Source organism: Macaca fascicularis, chromosome 13 (assembly GCF_037993035.2).
Source record: "Macaca fascicularis isolate 582-1 chromosome 13, T2T-MFA8v1.1".
Classification (NCBI taxonomy): domain Eukaryota; kingdom Metazoa; phylum Chordata; class Mammalia; order Primates; family Cercopithecidae; genus Macaca; species Macaca fascicularis.
In genome coordinates, this window is record NC_088387.1 from 85,632,253 (window position 1) to 85,657,687 (window position 25,435).

The 25,435-nt window shown below is 39.3% G+C and overlaps 2 protein-coding genes and 1 long non-coding RNA gene across 21 annotated transcripts in view; 2 read left to right on the forward strand and 1 right to left on the reverse strand.

The window, feature by feature from the left end:
• FEZ2 (fasciculation and elongation protein zeta 2) overlaps positions 1 to 15,093 on the forward strand; it is a 116,968-nt gene extending 101,875 nt beyond the window's left edge. For 2 of the 8 annotated variants that reach the window (XM_074011972.1, XM_045369509.2), the window contains exons 6-9: positions 6,170 to 6,250; positions 8,529 to 8,604; positions 11,626 to 11,691; positions 14,174 to 15,093. In XM_074011972.1, coding sequence (XP_073868073.1) covers positions 6,170 to 6,250; positions 8,529 to 8,604; positions 11,626 to 11,691; positions 14,174 to 14,190 — 240 coding nt within the window. In that variant the 3' untranslated portion in view covers positions 14,191 to 15,093. Of the gene's footprint in view, positions 1 to 6,169; positions 6,251 to 8,528; positions 8,605 to 11,625; positions 11,692 to 12,847; positions 12,877 to 13,101; positions 13,125 to 14,156 lie in introns of those variants that run through there. The other 6 variants (XM_074011973.1, XM_045369513.2, XM_045369510.2 and 3 more) reach the window with 5 other exon arrangements.
• A 55-nt stretch (positions 15,094 to 15,148) lies between these two features.
• Positions 15,149 to 25,435, forward strand: part of LOC135966848 (uncharacterized) — a 35,025-nt gene continuing 24,738 nt past the window's right edge. For both annotated transcript variants that reach the window (XR_012422502.1, XR_010580512.2), the window contains exon 1: positions 15,149 to 15,410. This is a non-coding gene — a long non-coding RNA (uncharacterized lncRNA). The remainder of the gene's footprint in view (positions 15,411 to 25,435) is intronic.
• Positions 16,299 to 25,435, reverse strand: part of CRIM1 (cysteine rich transmembrane BMP regulator 1) — a 197,647-nt gene continuing 188,510 nt past the window's right edge. For all 11 annotated transcript variants that reach the window (XM_005576141.4, XM_074011967.1, XM_074011965.1 and 8 more), the window contains 3 exons: positions 22,717 to 22,839; positions 20,100 to 20,287; positions 16,299 to 18,770 (listed from right to left, as the gene is read on the reverse strand). In XM_005576141.4, coding sequence (XP_005576198.3) covers positions 18,594 to 18,770; positions 20,100 to 20,287; positions 22,717 to 22,839 — 488 coding nt within the window. In that variant the 3' untranslated portion in view covers positions 16,299 to 18,593. The remainder of the gene's footprint in view (positions 18,771 to 20,099; positions 20,288 to 22,716; positions 22,840 to 25,435) is intronic.

The window sequence follows — 25,435 nt, forward strand, 5'->3', positions numbered from 1 at the left end:
TGGACTCTGAATGTATCATCTGGCTGTGCAGTTCTGCCATTCTGGAGCACTCATTTATTTAGTCCTATAGAGAGTGTGTGTGTGTGCGCGCGCACGCATGTGTGTGTCTATGCGTGTGTGTGTGTGTTTAATTTGCTTTCTTAATAATGGATCTTTTTGGTTGAATGAATTCATAGACTCATAGGATTTACCAATAAGAAGACGTTTAAAGTTAATATTGTTTAATCCGCTGTTTTACAGGTGAGGAAACAGGCCTTAGCAGTAAAGTGACTGCCCTCCTGTCACACAATTAGTGGCAAAGCTGGGAAGGAACCCAGATCTTTGATTTCTAAATCAGCACTTTTCTGTCCAAGCTGACTAATTTTCTGATTCTAAGACTTTTGCCTGAGATGTGATTCCTGGTTTCATACAGAAATCTGGAAGTATCCCACTGGTGTTGATAAGAATTGCTGTAGCGTTTAGCAGGTTAGGTCACTGACTATCAGTCAGATGCCGCCTACATATTGAAGTCTGGTTTTTGCTTTTTGGAGCATATGAAAGAAGTATCTGACATTTTTTTTTTCTGTCCTTAAGGATTTTGAGAACTGAGTTGAATTTATGAAAAATTAACCTAACCAGAATTTTTGTTTTTTTCTTTCTTTCTTGTTTCTCTTTAGATCTTGTGCCCTCTACCTCTCCATTAAAAATACCTTGATTACTTTACTTATACTACTATTAGGCAAACATTAATTGGTCCACAGTTGTGTCCCCAGCATGAGTGTTAAGGATGTCGAATCAATTTCAGTTTTCCGGGAATGTGCTGCCCATGGGGTGCAGTTTGAGATGATGAACCATCCAGTGTGCTTTAGTGCGGTGATTCTCAACCAGGCCAATTTTGCCCCCCACGGAACATGAAAACATTTGTTGTTGTCACAACTGGGGGCAGGGTGGGGGTGGTACTGCTGGCATCCTGGTGAACAGAGACTGGAGATGCTAGGAGAGATCCCACCCCACTGCACTGACTCCTGTGACAAGAATGATCTGACCAGAAATGTCAGTAGTGTCAACACGGAGAAACCTAGGTACAGGGTGTAATAATTGCTATATTCAAAACAACTACCACGTTTGTAGTGTTTTCTGAGCCTGGCTGTGTTCTGTGGTCGAGATGGACATACATTACTATTACCCCTAGCTAGGTTTATGGGTTTGGGAAGGCTGAATTGCACCCTGATGTCAGTTAGAAGGAGGAGGGAACAGGCACAGAGAGCTGGGGGGATGGTGTGTGCCACCACTTGGAGGTGACAGGGACATTTGGGGAAATGCAGGCTGCTCATTATGGTGAAAGCTAGAAGGTGAGGGAGCAAGAAACTCCAGAAGAGGCTATGGAAATTGCAGAGTGGAAGCTGGAAAATGGATGGCGTTGTACGACATTCTGAGGCACCTGGTTTTTGTTTCAAGGCTGTAGAAAACCAAAAATGGTTTTCGTGTTTGGGTTTGTCTGTTTTGGAAGAGTACTTCAGTGGGTTCAAGAAGAACTCATTGGAAGGAGGCAACTGGAGATAAGTTAATTAGGAGGCTGTTGCAGCCATTTCTTTTTTTTTTTTTTTTTTTGAGACGGAGTCTTGCTCTGTGCCCCAGGCTGGAGTGCATTGGCGCGATCTCGGCTCACTGCAAGCTCCGCCTCCCGGGTTCACGCCATTCTTCTGCCTCAGCCTCCGGGTAGCTGGGACTACAGGCGCCCGCCACCTCGCCCGGCTAATTTTCTTGTATTTTTAGTAGAGACGGGGTTTCACCGTGTTAGCCAGGATGGTCTCGATCTCCTGACCTCGTGATCCGCCCGTCTCGGCCTCCCAAAGTGCTGGAATTACAGGCTTGAGCCACCGCGCCCGGCCGCAGCCATTTCATGTAGATTGAGTCAGGGAAGTGAAAGTAGGGATGGAAATATAAATAGTTGAATTTCAGAGATATTGGTGAGGTTGATTGGTTTGGGTGCCAAAGAAGGGGGGAGTTAGGGTCAGGTCATTGATTGTCGAGGAGGGCAAGCATAGATAAAGCACATGCGCCCCTGCCCCAGAGGGAGGTATGTAAATCTTGTCAGCAGTGCCTGCTTCTAGCTTCAAGCCCAGCAAATGAGGGGATGTCTCTCTTTTCCATCAGCTCTGGACAAAGCCTATGGTCTGAAGGTTAAGCCAGCCGTTGCAGCACATTGGCACACAATGGGGGAGAGAAGACAGGGTTGCTGCAATAAAATCTGATAAAAAGGAGGCGAGAAGGGACATATCCACAGATACTGTGTTCCATCCCGTTGAATGAGAATTGCAAGACTCCTGCACACTAGCTGTGGTGTGGACTCCCGAGTTGGCCAGGTTGGCTGCTTTTGGTTTTGTTCTCTGAGAAGATCTCCCTTGTCCAGTGTCCTTTGTGGCTCACCTGGGATGGGTGTATAAGTCATCTTTCAGCTCAGATGTCGTCTCCTCAGAGAGCTTTTCTCCGACGTCTGAGTAGAAAGTAGGCATCCAGTTTTTAATCGCCTTGTTGGAGCTAGGGATAGGGCGTGTGTTAGTTATCTGCAGCATTCAGTTCATTTACGTGTTGTACTTTTTGTGCCTCCGTTATGCTGGAATGTAAGGTCAGGAGGGTGGGAGGGGCCTTGGCTGATGTGTTCAGTCTGAATCTCTAATACCTGGAATGGTATCTGGCTCAGGATGTTTTTTGAAAGAATGAGGAAATGAATGAGAGAGGAGAATAAAATGCGGAAGGAGGAACCGGTTTTTAAATTTTGTTGTCTGTGTTTTGGTGGGGAAGAGGACATTGAATTCAGTTTTGGATATGAGTTTTAGAAACATTGATATTAAATATAGACAGGAACATAGGCTTGTCAATAGGCCATTAAACATACAATAGGCACAGATGTCCAGCTGGCCATTAAACATGCAAAGTGAAGCTCAGGGAAATTACAGTAAAGGTCGCTAACATGTACTGAGCTTTGCCATGTGCCAGTCTCTGTTCTTAGCACTTTACTGATCTTAGTAAAGTGGAGCTATCAATTTATGGAAGCAGAAGCTGAAGCTATTGAGTGGTCATGTCCAGAGGGGGTGCATGAGAATTAAATAGGGACAGAATCCCGAGGCACAGCAGCGTCTGAGAGGTGAATCAAGAAAAAGGCACAAGATCCTAGGGAACACTGGTGTTTAAGGGATGAATGAAGAAAGTGGTGACTCTTTGAAGAAGCAGCTACAGAGCCAGGAGGGTTGGGGTGAGGGGAATCTGGGAGAGTGTGGTGTCTCTGAATCCAAGGAGGAAGGAGGGATTCCTGGATGTCTCAGAGATCTGAAAAGTGGCCGTGGTCTTCTGGATCGAATAAATGATGTTGGGAAGAGTTGTTTCAGGAAACCCTCAGGAAAGGAAATAGGTTGAGGGTTTGAGAATTTCAGGTTGCTGTCAGGAAGGAGCTAGTAGAGAGGGAGAGTTTGGAAATGCAGTGGAGGGAGAACATTGGTGCTGCCTGACTGCTGGGGAGGTGGGGGTTGCTGGCAACTGAAGTGTTTGATAGAGGAACATTCTCAGACATAGATTTTAGTTTTTTTTTTTTTTTCCTGTAGCACCCTCTGATTTCCTTGTTCTGTAATTTTCCAACGGATCAAGAGGCTATTGAACTGTACAGGCTGCACGTTGCTTCCCTAGTTCATTGTCAGCGAAAGAGTTGGGGACAGTAGGGCCTTGTCGGCTACAGCCACTGACTCAGCAGCAAGGACAGAGGTTCTGCGTTCCTTGCTTTACCTTCTTTCACTGGCATCAGCTGTTAGTTTTGTTTTTCCAGGTTACCTTGGCTTCCCATGGTTGCATTTTCACTGATTTCCCCTAAGCCTAGAATTCTGGTGGCACAAAAGCTATCTTTCACAAGTAGTCAGGCTATCAGTAGTTGAGATGGCGCAGTAATGTCTGCAACCATTTAATAAAACCTAAATTACATCTCCATCTTATAAAATTGAAACTGCATCAACTTTTGTTGTTTCTAGTGACAGGTATTGGCTTTCTGGTTGGGAACATAAAGCTAGTGTTTTTGGAATATGCTTTCCAAATATAAAATGTGTCTTAGTTTCCTGATAATGTGGATTCTGAAACTTTTTATCTTGCTTTAGATTTTATGAATTTGTATCTAGTTTTAACATGCCCATAGATAATGGAGCCAGGTAACATAGACTAAGTACTTAAAAACAAGTGCGTTTCTCTTTGTCACATTTGAAAGAAAATATATTTTATGGAAATAATTAAAAAACTGACTTGGTTATTTGAAAATAGTTTTATATAATTGTCATTATATACTCTGAAGCCTAAGATGTTCTCTCGTTTGATAATCTGTTTAAAAAAGTTTACAAAAATAGTTACCTGTAGGTTTTTGTTTTATAACTAGCCTCCTCCATCAAAGTTAATAGTTATGCTTTCAGTGAAGTGAAGAGTCGTCAGCAGAGTATCCTGACTAGATATTTGATTCTTGCTGAAGCAAAACTGCCTTGCAAATCTGGGAAAGGCTAGATAGGGAAGATGGATGGTTTAGGAGGCGAGGCATATTTGTACAGTGTCCTATAAGGTGGTAACATTTGGAACTCAGATTTTCAGTAACTCCATAGAGTTACGTGATGGATGCAGAAGCACATAGCTCCCTCAATGATTCAGCCTGTTGGCATTTCTTAGCTTTTTGTCATCAAGATTTCTTTACACTCTTAAAATTTATCGAGGACCCCAAGAAGCTTAATATTTGCTATATTACAGATTAAAAGTGATAGAATTGAAAATATAAATTCATGAAAAATACCAAAAATAAATTCATTATAAGGAGCATATATTTATGAAAAATAATATTTTACAACATCATGAAAAAATATCATTGCTGTGTATTTGTGTCAATCTCATTAACATCTGGCTTGATGAAAGACAGCTAGATTCACAAATGTGCTTCTGCATGCAGTCTGTCATTTGGACTATTTCACTGTAAGCCATGAGAGAATGAGAGTAAAAAAGACAACTCATATTTTAGTAGTATTAGGAAAACATTTTTGAACTCATGAACTCCTGAGAGGATTTCAGGGACCTCTTGGCAGGAGTTGAGTGGGAGGGGGATCCCTGGACTACACTTTGAGAACCACTGGACGAAACTATATATGTTTCTTGATGACCATTTCCTTGGTTTCCTTTCTTCTGCCCCTTGGGGCCTGGTAAAATATTCTTTATGTTGACTCCTCCAATGTGTTTACTGATTTAAATTTCCTCTATAAAATTCCAGGGGAAGGAACCCATCCAGTGAATCAGGCCTTCACTTCCCTTTCACGATGCCTTTCCCCTTAATTAGTCATGCTGTAAGAATCTATCTCACTCCTTTGACTCAACCGCCATAGAGGTGCCACCAGACTCTTTTTACGATGCCTGATGACATTGTAGACTGGTTACAAATCAAGATAAGTTGTTCAGGAAAAAAATACTCCCTTTTCAGTACAAAGAATTCTAGGAAGTCTTGGAGGTTGCTGGGAGAAAGAAACTAGAATTGTTTCCTAGAAACGGAGTGGAAAAGTCTTTGGAGAAGTTTTTGGGGGCCTCGCTGGCACATGGGATCCACTCTGCTCTCCAGGAAGCGTGTGCCGTCTTCTAGTTCGCATTTCTGCACCAAGGCAGTGGCAGGTGGCCCGCAGAGTGAGTGGGAAGCAATAATCAGCTCTCCAAGTAACAGCATTTTCATTTGCTAAATGTTATGTTAATGTTCTCCAAACTGATGGTAGAATTATACAAACTTAAGCTGAAAATATGCATACTGTTCATATTGTTTTCAGACTTCTGATAAAATGTAGGTAAATAATATCAAAAAGTATCTTAAAAATTACACAGCAAATTTTGTATAGAACAAATATGTGTACAACTGACATTTACATTGGAACAATTTTATTAGCTACGTCAGAAAAATGCCTGCATGAGTATAGTAGCATAAAAACGGTTGCTTTTGCATTTACCTTGCAAAGAAATGGAAGCAGCAACATTTTAAAAAGAGCATGAGTTTGTGTGCTTTATCTGGATGAGTAGTGGCATTTTCTAACTGCTTGCCTCTCGGGCACGTAAGTCATCATGGTACATTCTTACTAATAGACTTTGAACTTCTCTCTCTGTCCTTTTCTTCTGGGCCGTATATTGCCGCCTTTAGCGCTTCAGCATGGAAGGGATCTCAAATGTCATTCAGAATGGCCTCCGCCACACCTTTGGAAATTCAGGTGGAGAGAAACAGGTGCTCGGTTATCCTTATTTTCCTCATTCTCTGCTTTTTCATTTCCTGTGTAAGTGAAGATCCTGAAAGCTGGTAGTTTTACTAATTTACTAAGACCATTGCTTAAAGAGAGAAATAAAAGTTTATTATAAAAGTTCATTATGTTTATAGTCTTGATAATGAACAAAATTTCCCTTTGAGGAAAAAGCATTTTTTCAAATTGGACAGTAGATTAAATGCATTCTTAATACATGTTTTAGAGCTCCATTTCTCACTCTTAGTTTTAAACAAATAGACATTAACATTTTAACATATTGTATTGCATGTGTAGGAAATCTGCTTGTGAAAATAACTAAACTAAAATATGTGACTCTAATTCTAAAAGTCTAAGAAGCAAGATGTCATTTTTGGGGGAGGAAGGCCAGAGGTTGGTACGTTTGAGACTAGAGTTCTAGGTCAAAAATATGTGTAGAGTATATCTTACCTCCTTTAAGTGAAATTCATGTGTTTTTAAGGTGTATTGCATAGTCAGCCAACTCAAGTTGTCTGCCAAACGAGGCATGAGACATTATTTATACAAGATTATACATAGATATGAATGTATAATCAAGTATCTAGCAATTTGCTTTTGATTCACATTTTTGTATACTGATTGAAGGAATATCACCAACATGGGAAACGTTCACATGAATGGGTATGCTTCAAATTACCTTTCGCTATATGAAATTTTCACCTTAAAAGAGAAAGCTCTTTAAGTTAGCTCTTCTGTGCAGACTAAGAAGGTGTACAAAATGTAGCTTGTAGGAAGTTTAGCAAAAGAATGCCTAGATCAAATGCCTGGAGTTTTTACTGAAGGTAGTTATGTGTTTCTCAAAAAGGGGGATCATTCCTATTAAAGAGGGAAGGTTCACACAGACATCTGCAGCTCATCAGTGAGCTCCATGAAAGGCTGTTTGAATTTTGGTTTTCATTCCGGTGCCTCTCACCTCTCTCAACCTCACAAGAAGGCAAGGAATCTTCCAGACTCCACTGAGTGGAGCAGGGAGGTCTGAAAACGCAGCCAGGTAGCCAGAGAGCGGGCCAGGGCGCAGCCTCCTGCTGCCTCTCCAGGTTGCCTGACACGTGCAGAGTGAAGCCAGGAGGACATCATTTCTGGCCTTTTGTTGTTGTTCTTTCCAAAGAAACATTCGATTATACAATTGGGCATCACCTGCAAGAAGTCTACATCAAAAAGATGGTGGAACATTTAGGTGCCTCCAAGATTGAACTATGCAGTTTTACCAGTTTTCTGGACTTAGGGATCCAGTTATTGTAAAGCAGCTTTCTTTATCCTGTTTTTCAGTTATGGGCAGCATAAGATCACTCAATGAGGATTAGAGCTGAGATTTAGGGCACGAGGTTAAATCATGGGTGGAGCTAAAGAGATTCCAGGTGAAAACCACTGGCTTTCTATATGAGCACATGTGAAATGCATGGAACTATTTTTTTGGTGGGATGGTAAGAGTAGGAGAATCTGGACAATCATTTATGGATCATGCTTTCATGGGATTAGTTATAAGACATGGCGCTGTTACTTGTGAGCCTTTACAAGTAGTGAACTAGGAAGTTTGTGTCAATTTCAGACATGAATTTTCATTATTCATTTCCCCTTAGGCCATTCTCTACTTTTACTTTTCTCCTTTAATACCTAAAAACGTTTATAATGACTTACCCAATAATTTAAAATAATAGTAATAACGCATTTCTAAAATGATTTAAGTGTGTCTTTGTTAGCTTCTGCAAGAAGCTAGTGTGTGTTTTTCAAAGTTGTCATGTTATATATGTGGACCATTTGTTCAACCAGAATAAAAATGGTCTGAAACAGAATTATTTTGCTGTTGGAAATTACTTTCTTGTGCAGAACTATTAAAACTATGTTTTTAGTTTAAATTGCTATTTTTAAAATGTGTTGAAAAATATGCAAAGAGAATGTGAGATAATACTTTAAAAACGAACAAATTGAGTAAATCATCCTCAGACTTAGTCCTATGAAATTTTCAATAACTGAAATGCAAAGAAGTGGTTGTTTCTGTTGACACTAGGTTTGTGTGAAGCAAATAGAGATGGGCCAAAAAAAAAAAAATGAGCTCCATCTGAGATAGTAAGATACCTTTATTCCCATACAATACCTGTGTTTTCATTACCAAAGTAGCTTATGTTTTTATATTATGAAATAGACCTTCTAGTAACAGTATCAAATTTTTTGGAGATAAGGTAATTCCGATTTAAGTGACATTTTTTTTTTTTTTTAACTTGGCAGTATTTGACTACAGTCATTCCTTATGAGAAGAAAAACGGACCACCATCTGTTGAAGATCTTCAAATATTAACAAAAAGTGAGCAAAGACAAAATGAAACTATTACCTGATTTACTTTTGCTGATCAGTAAACACCTGACTTTAATTGGCTGATTTTGTTGTTAGTGTTTTGTCAATTTAGGATGTAAATGATGCATATAATTATTTTTATAAGAATGAAGCCAACAATGGCTGTGACATTGAATACAACAGTAACTCTAGTGTTGATTTGTAGTTTTTCTGTTTTTCTGACCTTGTGAAATATTTATGAGCTAAACTTTTGGGAAGAAGCATAACCTGAATCTCCATCATCTCTTACGTGTTTAAGAACGTATCCATTTATCATAAATAAAATTCTTCAAGGATCTTATATATCTATGACTGTCAGTAACTGAATAGGAAGGATTTAGGGTAAACACTTTTTTTCTTATGTATGTAGAACCCAAGGGAGTAATTATAGGTAGAACATAAATTGACAGTGATGTTTTAAGAACATGCGTTCAAGGCCGGGCGCGGTGACTCACGCCTGTAATCCCAGCACTTTGGGAGGCTGAGGCGGGTGGATCATGAGGCTAGGAGATCGAGACCATCCTGGCTAACACGGTGAAACCCCGTCTTTACTAAAAATACAAAAAATTAGCCGGGTGTGGTGGCGGGTGCCTGTAGTCCCAGCTGCTGGGGAGGCTGGGGCAGGAGAATGACGTGAACCCAGGAGGCAGAACTTGCAGTGAGCCGAGATCGCGCGCCACTGCACTCCAGCCTTGGCGACACAGCGAGACTCCATCTCAAAAAAAAAAAAAAGTACATGCATTCATTCAGTAAATATTTGGTGAAGGCCTACTCTGTACCAGGCCATGATCTGGGCACTTGGGATACTTTAGTGAACAAAGCAGACAAAAATAATCCACCTTCAAGGGGCTTGCATTAAAAAAATTGTTAGATTTAAATATATATGATACTGAGTATCTCTTATGATAGCCACAAATGAGCACTGAATTCTGGTTCTATCCCTGTTATTTTCAGGGATATCCTTGGAAGTTACTTACTCTCTTTTGCTCACATTGAAACAGTAGCATAAAAAATATTTGTTCTATTTACTTCCCAGTAAATAGATTAATGTATGTATGATTTCGGCTAAGTTACTATCAATTAGCCTTGTTGTCACTGCCGTTAAAATGAAGGGCTTGAATTTTGCTGATCTGTTAGGTCTTTGTGATGGTAAATATTTGTGATACTTGCTAATTAGGGGGGAACCAAATGAAAGAACATCACATGGATGAGTATTGATGACGATATTTATTTTGGAAATTCAAGATATGGAGGAATGGGCATGGAAAACCTAAGAGTAGAAGCAAGTGTCATATTTCTTAGCTCCCTGCCTGCTAACTCGGAGCTTTTATTCTTTCCTTTGGTGAATAATTCTTTAAAAAGTTTTATATTTAAATATGGATAAATCAAGTGATGCCAGCCAGTCTGAAATAAAAAATCAAGAGATTAACTGGGTAGCCAGCCCTCTTATTTTCAGGAAGAACTTCTGAAGTTATGCGTGTCCAAGATCACACAGGGGGATGGTTAATTACAGAGCTGGGTCTCTTAATTCCCAGGAAATGATACTTTTAATGATGCTGGTTTTTGGTATGTGATTTTATATAGAAGTTAGAAAAAATTTTAAACATGATTGGAAGCAGAAATACTGAACATGGTAGCCCTCTAAAGAAGGGAACATAAATAAATATTGCTTATAAGCCAGGAATTACTGGCAGGCCTCCGCTTCTCAGATCAAGAGCAAATACTTCGTTGGTCAAACTAAAGTCATCATCTAATTCCAGCATCGAGATGTCTTTATAGGTTGATACAGTTTGGAATCTTTGGACATATTCGGGTCCAAAGCTCCTTTTCTTTCCAAAAGAAGAGCCCTGTGGAGACAGTCACAGTGTTTATGGATGTATAGTCTTCCTCCTAAAAGCTACTAAGGGATTCTGGGTGTAATAATAATAGTAATAGAAACTTTAATAATATTAGTAGTGTTAGTTACAGTTAATACATAGCACGTACTATGTGCCAGGCACTATGATAGGACTTTTGTATCTGAATTAGTAGCTTAGTCCTCATTCACAAACCTTTGAGATGAAATCTAATTATTATTCTCATTTCACAGAGGAAGAGCTTGTTACAAAGGTGGTTAAGTAGCTTGCTCCACATCACACAATTAGGAAGTGGCAGAGCCAGGGTTTAAACCCAGGAAGGCTGATTTGACAGTTACACTGTTTTGCCTTGTCGTATGGGTGGGGAAAAACAGTGAAATATTTTTACCAGGATGCTCGGGAGAAAATGTGAGTGGGCAAACTCTGTTGAAGTATAATATTTGTGAGTTTATCTCGACCTGAATGATCTAGCTTAAAAAAGAAAAACATTATACTAGGTGGCTGTTTTTTCTCTTTTAGTTTTTACTTGGAAGATAAAATTGTCCAATTAGGATGAGGTGAATTCTCCCAGGTTCCTCCCCTAGTGCAGAGGCGGCGACAGCCAGGCGGATGCCAGGTGCTGCTTCCTGGAAGTCTGTTCTTTATTTGGGTGTTTTCTTTGAAAATTTCAAGGAGTCCGACAGATATGCTTGTTGAGGGTATAGCTAACTTTCCCTTTCTCTGAGAGTTTCTCTAGTTTGCTTGATCTACAGCACTGAGGTCCTCTTGTTGCACCGAGTTCATTGAGGTGCACGTTACCGTAACCCACTTTCCAGTATTATTATAGAGCGAGGCTCCTTGTAAATAACCCGGTTCCTCTTTTTCGCCTCCACTGTTTGGAAATTTTAAAACAGGGAAGTAACTCTCAGGTAAGCAGGATATTCTTACCTAAAATAAATTCCTGTAAACTTACTCCACTAAAATAAATTATTGGGCCTTTATTGTTGTATTCCTTTATCAGGAAAATCACCTGTAATTTGCATGAGTCAGTTATATCCTATAATTAAGGAAGATGAAGGCCACAATGATTGAAATTAAATAATATTTTTGATGTGGATTTTTAATCGTTGTCTTTTCCCCCTTTTCTGTTTTGCAGTTCTTCGTGCCATGAAGGAGGACAGTGAAAAAGTTCCGAGCTTGTTAACTGATTATATTCTGAAAGGTGAGTTTTATAATGGTATAGGTGCGATGGCCGGGAGGTTTGGATTAGTCAGAAAATACATCGTCTTGCTAATACATTAGATAGTAACTTCCCAATGCACAACTTTCATTAATCTTGTTATGCAGGGTGAGGATTAGCTACATGACTGACTTCTGTCAACATTATATATTACGGTTTTATGAAATTTAACTTTTATTGGAGGTTTTGGGCTGGAAATAATCTCCACAGCTAAACTATAAACATCGAGGGAGGTAGTAGAAGAAAATGAGTGAGATGGCGCCATAATCATGTGGGTATCAGATGTTGGCAGGTTGGCACTGGGAAGCTCGAGAAGGGTGGTCTCTGTCATCTTGAGGACAGTGGAGAGGAGGAGGACAGATCATTAGTGAGGATGGATGAAGGAAGTCACATCTGTGAGCAGTGCCAAAGGGAATACGAAAGGGACTGATGTAAGGCACAGGGAGGGAAGCGGGGAAATAAAAAGAATGGACTTTCATAAACCCAGGACAGTGAAACACCAGCCACAAATCTTAGAGGCAAGATGAGGCTCACACAGGATGGGAATATTGATGAGGCAAAAGAAGAGTGAGAGGTTGAGTTACTTTGCTGAGGAAAGAGCAAAATTTGGATGATAAAGAAGGGACGGAAGAACTTTAGAAGCAAAATTAATACTTTTCAATGAAATATTTTTTAAAGTAGCAGGTATTCAGAGACCAGATTTTGAAAGCATCACAGAATACATCTTGTAGTGTTTGATCAAATTTTGAGAGCAATCCTCTTTTAGTAACAGTCTTCTTTGGGTTCTTTCTCTTCTCCATTAAAGTTAGCTGAGCACAAGGAAGATGAAGATTTCTGAGACATTAGAAATCTCAGATGGACTTTTCTTAAACCATAGTGTCTTGAAAGGGGAACCTCGGTAGTATACTCAGGGTGCTCAAAGTGAATCACACGTTTCACTTTTAAGAATCTTGATGCTGTAAGAGCTAAGAAGCATGAGCTAGCCATTAGTGGGTTAACACCGGGGTAGAACAGACTTGAGTTGACATCATTTTTAAAAATAAGCTGTTTTTCTGATGGAGGATTTTCTCCCTATTAAATTCTGATTTTTTTTTTTTTTAAATACCTGACATCTTTGTTTGCTTTTGTGTTGTGCTAGCATTGGTATGAAAGCTGGATTGTTCTGAGGTTTGTTCTTCTAGATGTGAAACAGGAATGAGATGAACATAAAGAACATGTCTTAAATTTTAATTATAGCGGGTCCCTACGGCTCTGTGAGGGCCAGAGATATAATGAGCTTCTGAAGCATTCTCTAGCTATGTTAGCATTTAACTGCATGGAAGGATGTTATGACCCAAAGAACAGAGTCCTCTGAGGGAAAATGATTTTTAATTCTTTACTCTGAAAACCTAGGACTGTAATTGTGAACCTACCTATACCGCATGCCTTAGGGAAGCAGCACCCATCTAATTCTGCTCCTCATGCTCGGGCCGCTGGCTCCTGTCTGTAAGCCCAGTTCTATCTATACTGTACCTGCTTCTGATGCGCGCTGTCTGTGTGCATGTGTTGTGGTTTCGTCTTGGCTTTGTATTGTGAGGACTGGGTGGAAAAGCAGCGAGGATTCAGACTACAGCAGAGACTGTAGTAGAGAAAACGAAGACGGGAGTGTCATGCGGAGATGTATTTAAGTGTGTGGGAAGGTGGTGAAGTGGGGGTCATTGAAAATGCTCTTTTCCACCCATCCTGAAAGTTCACTGCTGGTTAACTGTTCCTCCTCCTTGGGGGCCAGTCATAGGACACTTGGCCTGGGAGGGGGATATTGCTCAAGGGGGTAATACTCCTTCCCCTTTTTTGGCTAGTTTGTTGTTGTTTTAACAGATGAGTGTGGCTTGGCTGCCTAAATACACCATCTTAGTTTAAATGCAAACATCCGAAGTGAAAGAAGGTAGAAAAGTGGTCTCATTTGGGCCTGAGAAAGGGAGTAGGGTGGGCACTGTCTGTGCTAATTGAGCTTCTCCTTCTCACACCTGCTTAATGACCCCACTGCAGCCTGCCGCCACTGCCGCCTTGAGGGTAGGACCCAAGGCTCATTCTGAAGTAATGTACGCGTGGCTGCTGCCGTGCTGATCCTAGTTAGGAATAAAAATGTGTGCAGAAACTTGCACCCTTCTTTGACTTCCCTAGGGAGCCTGTTTGCTGTGTGGCAAGCCTCATGGTATAGGGCAAATGTTAGGGGCTTCTTTCTCCAAGTGGTACCCTAAGAGACATGGCCTTTTGGTATCTCATTTCTGGGAAATTCTGTGTGTTGAGAGAACTCATCCTTGTTGGGTATAGCCTCTTAAAACCTTTAAGAAATTGCTACTATCGATCTTTGCATTAACATTTAGTTCTCATTAATGTTTTTAAATGTACATGTAAAATGTATGTTTTGTGTAAATGTATACAAAATATACATTTTTACCTAAAAGTTCTCTTTTCCTTCTAGTTCTGTGTCCTACATAGAGCAGCAACTTTATCTACGGTGGGCTCCGAGCTAGATTTCCTACAGCATTGTTCTGAAAGCTGGCTACCATTACCTTCTTGCTATTGGAAACTCAGCACATTTGAACTTGGGTTTGATTTAGTATTAACAGATCTTGACTTCACTAATTCTTTATATTATAGAACCAACGGAAATATGGGCACTTTTTTGAATTCTAGAGATGGTTTTTGTTAAATCTACTAATAATTATGAACTGTTCTCTTAGTAGAGAGTAATATTAATTGTGCATGTGCAGTTATATTTCTCATTAACTGACAGTATGCCCATTTGTTTTTATGGCTTTCTAATCTAAAGTGCACTGATGAACTAGATTAAAGCCTTGGGAGATTTATACTATAAATTCAGTGATGGCAAGAACCAACACTGATTTTTGTGAGAATTGTCAGTATAAATATTACCTACCAGTATTGTTCAGAGAGACTGAAACATAATAAACTCGGGCTGCTCTTGAAGAAGCAAAACCAGAATATGCATTACTTTGGCTTAATACTTAGTGAACATTGGAAACTGTTGGTGATGATGGATTTTGTTGCTTGCTGCTTGTTTAACCATTGGTCAAATTTTAACCATTAAATTGCCATTCACTTTTAGAATCTTGTACTGTTTAACTTTTGATTTTCAAATGTTCTGCTTCAGGTGTCTGTGAAGAATTGTACTTTAAAAGTTCATATCCTCTGAGGTGCTTGACAAAGTGTACACCGCAGAATTGCCCATTCTCATTACGGTGTCGTATTTTATTCATGCCTGTGTGTTTTAAGTATGAATTCTAGATACAGCTACTTATGGATTCATCAATATCATGAGGACTTTTGCTGGTTCCAATCAAATCAATGGCATTTAATAAATTTTTTAAGAAGTAAAAATATGTTTGAGAGCCTTATATTTGGGATTTTGTGTTCTTTTTTTTTTTCGTTACAGTACTAGATTCTTTCCCTTAATTCCACACAGAGCCCATTGCTACAGTGTGTGAGCAGATGAAACCCTGATTAGTCCCAGAATGCTACAAAGGAGAAGAGGAGGACTTTTTTTTTTTAAGAGTATGCTGAGCTGCTATGGAGTGACAGAAGTCCTGCTGTTTCTCTGGGGCTGTGAGACATTTCAGACAAACAGCCATGCAGCCCCTCCCATAGACGACATGGGACCTGCTATAGGAAGCTTTCACAATTCCACTTGAACACCGGTGAGCAAACAGGGCTATACATATTCCTCACTGCACTCAGCAACTGAGACGCCATGACTGCAAAGGGCAGGGGCTCGGTTTGAAGTTGAATGCCTGCTTGGCATTTCAGCCGTCATCTCTAGGGGTATGAGAAACTTAGGATGGTTTCCTTATTTTATTAACGTTCTTATGTGGAACTTACTTGGCCCTTTCCCCAGATACACACATACCCAGTAATATTAATAATTTAAATTAATTTGATGTGAATTTGCAAAAATGATGCCTTGTACTGAAGAAATGGAGCTTTAAAGGGTATATGATGTAGTGGAAAGTCCTTAGGGGATATATTTTTTTTAAAGGAGATTCAACAGTGGTCTGTTTATAGCTCATTCTTAAATTGATGCTTCTAAAATGTATGAAAATATACCTATTTTTTCCTATCAGCTCAAAGTCTCTTTGTAGTCAGGCTTCCCCTGATTTTGCTTGGTAAAGTCTTTCTTCTTCAGCATCGAACCACTGTAGGGTTTCCCACCACAATCCTCCTGTGCGTAGCAAGTTCATTTTGATACTAGTTATGAGCACGTTTCTGACAGCAGGTGGGTTTCTTGTCTCCCTAAAAACAGCACCGCTATGCTGCGTACTCTGGGAGTACTTTTCTTTTTGCAAGGATTCCTTGGGAAAGACCCGCCTAACGACAAAGGCACGGGGGCTTCTTGTGACACCGGAGGCTCATTGGACTGATAACCTTAAAAGGACAATTTGTCTTTCGGATCCCAGAGCTGGAATCTTTTTGGAAGTTACACTGTGTGATTTCAACTCACAACGTTTATTTCCTGCCAAGAATCAGGTTGCAGATAATTCTCTTACAGCTTTGTGTGTTTTGAAGAAAACAAAAGCAAACTGTAGAGCTATGGTGCACTCCAAGTGCCATATATCTGTTTTATTCTTCAGGAAATTAGATTTTTCTTTTACAAGAGCACAACAGGAACCAAAGTAAAAGAGTAATAGATACAGCACTCAGGATAAATCATATCTTTAAAATAATAATAATAAAATTTACACCTTGTCCTATATCCTGTTAGTATTTTCATAATATGGCCATGATTGAAAAAACAAAAAGCAAGCATCTACAATTTTTTTTGATAAAGACTTTATGCCAGGAATGGATTAATTATCAACAAAATTCATACTAATCAGGCTGATGTCAATCTATTTTGGTAACATATCATTAACAAATTTATTTTGGAAAAAGATAAAAATATTGCCCCTTGATAATAAATCTTTTTTTCCTTTGATGCAAACAGCTAGAACACCTTTTTTTCTTTTTGATATTCTAAGACAAAAAAATGGTTAATCTTCAGATTAATAAATTAGGTCATTATAATAATAAATTAATTTTTTTTAAAGTTCAGCAACCTCTGTCCAAGTATTTACAACAATACTTGAAAGTTCCTTTACAAAACAGAACACATTTTCTTTTCACATTAAGCATACTGGGTATCTGTGTCTTTCACAACAAGCATTTTTAAAAGAAAACTCAATGCACAAATGGGTTAATTAGTATAAAAGTGCTAAGGGCTGTTTGAAAAGTTAACACTATAGTATACAGTCAGTTATATTTGAGGCATACTACAACAAACTTCCAGCTTATTGTGGACAATATTCCAGTAGTTGTTTCAAACTATTGTTTGAAGAAAAAAAAAAAATCCAGGAGCTGATTAGTGATGCAGATAAGAACTGCCATCAGTGTCTCTGGCCAGTGAGCAAATTGAAAACAAACTGAAAGCAAATCCAAATGAGGAAGATTTTAATAAAGGAATACCCTTCTCCATAGCAGGTGCAATGCTGACTGCTCAAGGCGTGCGTGCACACACACACACACACACATACTCACACACATCTTTCCAATTAAACTGCAGGTAGAATGAGATTTTGTGTTATTCAAACAAATTTGTAAGTGATCAAAGCATTGATATGGAATGCCTGTTTATCTGCCTTTGTTCTGGTTAAAATCTCAAAAATACATTCAACAGGAAAACATAAATTGTATGTGTATAAATATATATGTGTATATATATTATATACACATGCACACAAATACTTTTGTTTTTTGAAGCATAGATAGTTACATAAATACTCCTATAATTGCTAAAGTTTAAAGAGGCATTTTTTTTGAGCTTCAACAAAGGTGCTTGAATAATATACAATTAAAATGAAGTAGTTTCTATTCTGTAGAATCAGTATATAATAAGGAAAAAGAATCCCCAAACAGTCTTTTTAAAAAAAGTTTCTTCTTAAGCTAGAGCTTCAACAAAAACTATGAACAACCAACAATATAACAGAACAAAGCAACAACAAACAGTGAAATATAGCCCCTGGAAATGCCTGGTGTTCGCCACCCTCTCCCTCCTTCCTGTCACGTTGTTGTAAGAAAAGCTCCAGTGCTCACATGAAGAAATGACTTAGATCTTGTTCATGTGCTGACTCTGCTAGGAACTGGCTGATTGGCTTGGAAGAAAATAAAAGCAGCAAAAAGTATAACTGTATATATCCTTAATAACCCGCTTTAGAGAAATGTTGCTATCGCATTTCTCTGGCTTCCTCACTGCCTACTGCAGCTGTGACTGTATAGAAAAGAAACTTGTGGCTTTAGACCTGGGATGGCTGTCAAAAGGTTCTGATGTGCTCGTCTGGTAGTTCTAAGGTGGTTATGGCAGCTGGGTCGCAAGGCCTTTTTTGTTTCCTGCTCATTCAGGCCTGAGCTTTGCAGCAACCAGTGCAGTCTTCAGAGCAACAGGAAAAAAAATATCCTCTGGGCCACTGAACTGCTTTTACGTTACCAGGTTTCTCCCCGAGCCAAGCTGACCAATTTTTCTTCCCGACACCACCCTCCCACCCATTTCCCCATCGAAACTCACTGTCCCCACCCCAAATATCTCTACAGCTATCTTACAGGCAAATATATCTTAGCAACTTTAAAAACTTTGGTTCTAAGAAAACGCTTGGTCAGTTATCTTGAGGAAAAGTGGGAATGCTTGTTCTGCACATTGCTGTAGACAGAGCCCATCCCAGTAAGGTCTTAGCGCTGTACATCAAGTCACAATCCAATACAATCCACTAAGCAAGTGCACAAATTCTAGTTTACTTTTTAGAGCAGATTGAGTCATCTTCTGTCTTTTGAAACCGCAACTGAGTTGCCTTTCTTCACACTGTCTGGTAGAAATTGTCTGCCTGTAGATGGTTCTGTTTTTGCATGCTGTAGAAGCCACTGAATCTTGCATCTGGTTCTGCAATTCTTAGCATTCTCTGGGAACTGTCCACCTGGACTCTGGTTCCTTTCTTGCAGTCCACAGATACTAGCTGATTATTTAAGGAAGAAGGCTATTTAATGAGAGGAGGAATAAAACCACAAAGAATTAGCTGCTTTACATTATCGCAAATGAGCAGAAATTTAGTACCTAACTCAGATGAGATAATAGTTTCACAATTCATTGACAGACTGTATGCAGAGTATCACATCCTGTTCTAGTACCAACTATACTTTTATGAAGGACACTGACAAACTATTTAAAGGTGAAATGTCAAAAAACGATGTCAAATAGGAAGACAAAGGAACTGAAAAAAAAAAAAAAAAAAAAAAGACTGGTGAAATGATTTCAAATCCTTGAAGTGCAGACCTGTGTTTAAAGGGGGTTGAAGAATGAGTGGAAGGTAGGCAGATTTAAAAACAAAGGGATGATTTCTAACCACTCAGACTGTAGAACACCATCATAGGCTGGGCCAGCCCGTGTGTTCCTAGTCATTCCATACACTTTATGAGTGGGTCTGTTTCCCAGCTTTGGACATTGGCAACTGTATCCTGACCCAGTATAGAGGCTGTGCCCGATGCACATTTGTTCAAAGGAAAATCGGAGGCAGGATAACCGCAGGACAGAATTTTTACATGGAAGGGTTAACCAGATGGTAAATTATATTACATAATTGTTCAGGCTGTTTCCAATTCTTAAGGTTGTATGATTAAAATAAACCAACTCAAGGCAAAAGGCAGAATCAGAGTTGGAAGGGATTATGATTTATTTCCCTTAATACAGGTTTTTCTTATCTTTCAAAATAGGCAGATTCAGAGGCCCTTTACATTTGTACTGAAAATAAATATATTTTCTCCCGTAATATGAAATCTGCCTCTCCCTACCTTGTCTACTGTTACTTTCCACCACCTCTTCATCTTTTGTGACCTTTCCACTTGGTACTTGCCTTTGATGCATTGACCTGTCCTTTGGCCTTTTGTATACCCTCATGATCTTCCAGCCCTCTCCTATTATCTCCCTCCCTTTGTGACTTCTTTTCCCTCCCAATTCTAAGTTGACTGATGACTGATAAATGCCAGGTGATCAAGTTTAATGTCTAATATAAAGAATGATTTAGGAATAAATCCAGAGGTATTTGTTCATTTGAAAACTTTAGAGTACCTCCAGAAAACTGGATCCATGTAAGGTCAGGATTCATTAACCAATGGATAAAATTCACCTTGTGATAAGTCCAACCCTGGGCAAGTACTATATATTTGATTCATATTATAGCCTGGTATGGATTTGAGGCTATGAATAGCAAAGTAAAAATTTCACTGGTTAAGACACAAGGTTTCAAGCAATTTCAATATAAGTAAGTTTTCCTAGATTCATCATTCAAGAGACTTTTTCAAGACAATACCTTAGTTGGTGTTCGATACCAGCAAAGCAGTGGTATCCACTGTTTCTTCTGATTGATGAATAGGAATGCTATTATAATAGACAGGCATATAATTATGGGAACCACAACTGAGGCAATGGAGTCCAGTGAAGAATCTTCACTTGGGTGCAGTCTGTTATCTCTGTAATCTACCTGGAGGTGACCCATATCTAGGAGAAGAAAAATTACAAGCATTTATTACCTAAACCGGAATTGTTCAGGATTATTTTAATGACATTGCAAATAGAGATCGGCAACTTGGTTTTATTGCTTCTCAGTTTTTTCAGGCTAAAAATGTGATTAAAATCTAATTTTGATCCAAAGAGCTCTTAGTAGAGGGCAGAGCGCTTAGGGATGAATGTTAAAAAAAAAAAAAATCAAAGTGACAATAATTGGATAAGACGATGCCGGCTCTAGCTAATAAAATAAGAAGGTGCTTAGGTAGATTTTGAAAAAGTGAATTAGACCATTAAAATATTTTGATTACTATTAACATATATGGTCTTCTCAGATTTCGAAGGAGAAACATTAGCTGATCTCCTTGCTTACTGGCAAACGTGACTAGAACAAAGTATATTCTCTTTAATAACGAAGACTAATTAGATCAAAACTAATCAGAATCAGGAGGTTGGTCTTTTGGTTGATACTCTGGTTCACTGAACTCTAAGCAATATTGTCTTACTTTTCATGAACTTGTTGAAAATCTTGCTTAGGCGTATTAGATCGTTTTTCTGCCTTAATGAATTATATTGCATAGGTGACTACATTCAGTTTTGCACTTATGAATGACGACTTTTATGTTCTCTTAAAATATCTTGCAATGTATGTTGCAGACAGAAATAAGGTTAAATACATACCAGTAGGGGGCACTCCCTAAAGTTTCCTTATTTTTATTCTATTTTGAAATCACTGTGTCAGGTTTTCTAAATGCATTAACAGTCAGTTTAGTGAAAGACACATGACACACAATGTCGAAAGGAGTTACTCTCAAATTGTTCTGGAAATTCAGCTCATGAAGTGACAGAGCTTTGTGGTATGTAAGACTGTGGTGTAAAACGCAGATTTGAAATACTATATGCTTCCGTGTGTGTTCTGGAGGGTGGTGGGAGCAGGGAGGAATGGGAGGTAGAAAACATTCCTAATCATTTTAGCTGGTGCAGATGGCAGTAAAGCTTTGTAGAAACATATTTATCAGCATCAAGAAAAATGTCAAAGATAAGAGTAACATTTTATTGATGAATTCAGATTTTAAATACACAACGAATAAAAGAACGAATTTTACTTTCCCATATTCCAAATGAAATAGAAGTTTTAGGACTATGTGTCATACAAGAAGAATAAGATATAAATTAAGGAAGGTCTTGGTGAAAGAAAAATGAAGCTGCAAGTGAGGTCTGTTTACAAAATTCAGTCTTCCGGTGCCGTTTCTGTGCTAAAACCAAGCCCTAAAAGTTAGCTTTGAGCTTTGTAGCAGCCAAAGCCAAAAATGGAAACAACTATCAGTCTTTAATAGGATTCACAGTGTCTTCTAGGTTAAAACAAATCAGTTGCCTAGGAGAAGTATACATTTTCTTGCTATTGACGCATGAGAAAATTTCTCTTCAGGGGCTTTATAACATAGATACTATGCAATGCACAGGTTTTCAACATACTATAAGTATGGCTATACTTATGACCGAAGTCTAGCCTCTAGAACAGGGCCTGGCATACAGCAGGCACTAATATTGACTGAGTGAATGTAAGCATAATGCTAAAGCACGTTCAGTCAGAACAATTTTACAGAGAGCCAAAAACACTAGGCCCAGGAAAATGGCTTTCTGGTCATCTGGCTTGATCCGAGCATAACGTTTAGAATATCTAGAGTCACAGACAAGTAATCTCTCAAGCAATGAATATTGCTTCTTCCAAAAGAAATATAAAAATTATATAGCAATGATTTGGAAAATATGGTTGGAGTGGACAGGAGGCAGTACTGAGTCACGGCTAAGAGCTAGTTTATACCATGGATCAAGAAGAGGTCTACTTTTATAGAAAAGGAAATATTAACAGCTATTGGGAGACAAAATAACATCTTTATTACACACACACTGAAAGGATAGAGCAAGAAAAAAAGGCATGGAGTAAACCTGGTGACTGGAAAAATCAACACAGGTAATAAATGTAACTCACATGAAGTGAAAAGTGCCCAGAAGTAGAGGGTAACCTGATGTACAAATGCTCAGTGCAGAATCTACAAGAGACAGTGACTAATTCATGATTACTCTCCTTATAAAGTTTATATATACATACATTTGAGAGATGGCTTACAAGTTCCAGATACGAAGCTCTTATGACTAGGAACATATTTATTTCCATCATCACAAAGTCTCTGAGCAAGGAGGGCCAGGAAGGAGGCATGTAATCCAGTTACCTGCTGACTTACTTTATCCATGTGTGGTGTAAGTATGTTTCAGCCAGGCAGGTCTGCCCAGGAATAGTTATCTGAATTTACTTCAGCAAGTCATTTAAAAAGTTACTCACAGGAAATTTTAAAAATTAGAAAAAAGCCAAAATAGACCACATAGAAAACTGGCAGATCTCAGCTGCCTTCAATGCTTACCTCTAGGGAGATGGACGATATCATTTTCGCTAGGCGTGGGCCACAGGGGAACCTCCAGGTCAACCTCTCCTCGATGGTTTGTCTTCTCAATGGGTATATTGGTTGGTTCTGGGACATACATTTCTAAAAGAAGGGAACATTTTTCGTAAGAGATGATGAAGCTGCTGTCTTGCTGGCTTTTGTATTCTCAATCCAAATGGTGCACTCAATTCAAGCCCACATTTCCTGGGACGTGAAAGATGCAGTTTCTGCCATTTACATCATTCATGCTAGAGAATCACAAGCTTTGCAGTGAGAAGGAACGTGTCTTGTAACATTTAAAAGACAAAAGAATTCTCTACTCCACCAGGGTCAAAAACTGCTTTTTCACGTTCAAATGGTGTTGGTTTTATAACTTTATGGAAACTGAAGGGGACTAGCTGAAGTGGAATTATTTCTTTTTTTTTTTTTTCTCTTGAGACGGAATCTTACTGTTGCCCAGGCTGAAGTGCAGTGGCGCGATCGCGGCTCACTGCAAGCTGCTCCTCCCGGGTTCACGCCATTCTCCTGCCTCAGTCTCTCGAGGAGCTGGGACTACAGGTGCCCGCCACCACGCCCAGCTAATTTTTTGTATTTTTAGTAGAGACGGGGTTTCACCACGTTAGCCAGGATGGTCTCAATTTCCTGACCTCGTGATCCACCCGCCTCGGCCTCCGAACGTGCTGGGATTACAGGCGTGAGCCACCGCGCCCGGCAGGAATTATTTCTTTTTACTTTCCAGCAGCTAATAAATGTTGGTGTTTAATAGCTGCTGCTCTTTAATATAGGGGTGTTGAATAACTACACAAAATATGTTAGCAAAACTTGAAAAAGTTAAAGCATTGTCCACTTCTTATGGACTTCTTGGCCATTTCCTCTCCTCTCTTCCCCTACATGGGAAAAGACTGTAGGGAGACCTCATGAGTATAAGTCTCAGATGTCCATTATGTTACCACTGGAACCATTTAGATTAGAAACTGATCTTCGGTAAATATATTTACATTGTCCAGTTTGATCAGATAGGTATTATACTACAACATAAAACAAACTGAGAAGAATATTATTTATCTCAAATATCAGGCCTTTTTTAAAAAAAAAAATCAGAGCTTTTCTCAGCTCCTACAAATATTTCTTTATATTTATACTTTATCCAGCTGATGACAACTAGCCCCACATTTTAAAGCAATTAATTCTTAAGAACTTGTTTTCAAAATGTGACAATAAAAGTTTGTGTCATGCATGTATTTCCTGTCGGCCAGATCCTGCCATATTATTCACTGATTTTTACAAAGCAATTACTCAACACGTAGGATCCTAAATACTCACCATTGCCTAATTTAGACCAACATAAAATATACAGTATATAAATTAAAATAGGATTAATAATCCCCTCTGCGAGAGTGATTGTTTTCTGTCTCAAAGTTACCAGGCTTTTGAGAAGTAAACCTTAAGATGACTTTGAGAGAAGAGGAAAGTGACAGAGAAGAGAGTACTTGCTAAGGTTCCCCCATGAGTTAACTAAGTACCCAGCCAGGGAAAGAAACCCAGAGAGGTTAAGTTCAATCGCTCAAACGCATCTAGTAAGTGGTAGAGCTGGGATTCAAATACAGTTCTGTGATCCCAAAGCCCAAGTTTTCTTGCTGCCTCCCAGAATAGTCTTCTATTTTTTTAGTTATATTATAAAGCCTTTAGACATAAAAAGAACTGGGAACAATGATAGTTTCTACAGGTTCAGTGCATCCCTGCAAACTCGAGAATTAAAAATAGAAGTTACTGAAAGTATTACCATTTGCAGGCGCAGGGGCCTAAGCACACTGACTCTCAAATTTTTAAAAATCCTATCGGAATTACCCAAAGAGCCTAGAAAATGTGCTGACTCTCACAGGTCCTGATTCAGTAGGTTTGGACTAGGTGACTCCGGGATGGTATTTAATCCATCCACTGAAAAGCTCTCATATGTGGTATGAATTTCCTGGGTGAATATGGGCAGAAAAGCCACGTCGCCATTTACTTGACACCTTTCAATGTCACACACCCTTCTGTCCCTCCCCTGCCTAGTCCAGGGCTTCACACTGAGCCTCCCTATGACAACAGGGGCCGAACTGCCACTGGTTTCTGAGGCCTCAGTGTAAAGGGCGAACATGACACCGATTCCACCAAACCTGTGAATGTCAATGGCTAAGTAGTCAAAGCTTCTGCAGAGGCCCCAGAGCTGGGATTGACTGAGTTCCACCTCAGGCTTTTTCCTGAGTGAGAGCAGTAGAGAAGTAACTTTGGAATTCTTTTGCCTTGACCCTGCATATGGATAGATTTCAGGTGAAACTCCACCAAGCTGAGGCATGACAGTGAGTCCTCTTCCCACAGGGGCTCTACTTGGAAACAGCAGGGAAAGTGAGAAGGCTCTATGGTGAAGGAGGATGTCTCCTTCAGTGATTAATTGTATTACCATTTGTTCAACAAATATTTCCTGAGCACTTCCTACATGGCAGGCATTGGTTTTGGGCATACAGTTTTAAGTGAGACCAATCCTGGCCCCCATGGGTCTCTCCTGATGAGTGATGCCTGACAGCTACTTCTTACTTCCAGCAGCTCATAACCTGTCCTATGTATTAGCTCACTCCACCACTCAGTTCAGCTCTGATTAAAATCCACCCACACCTCCTTCTTTATCACAAAACACTCACAGCTCCAGTTCACAGTC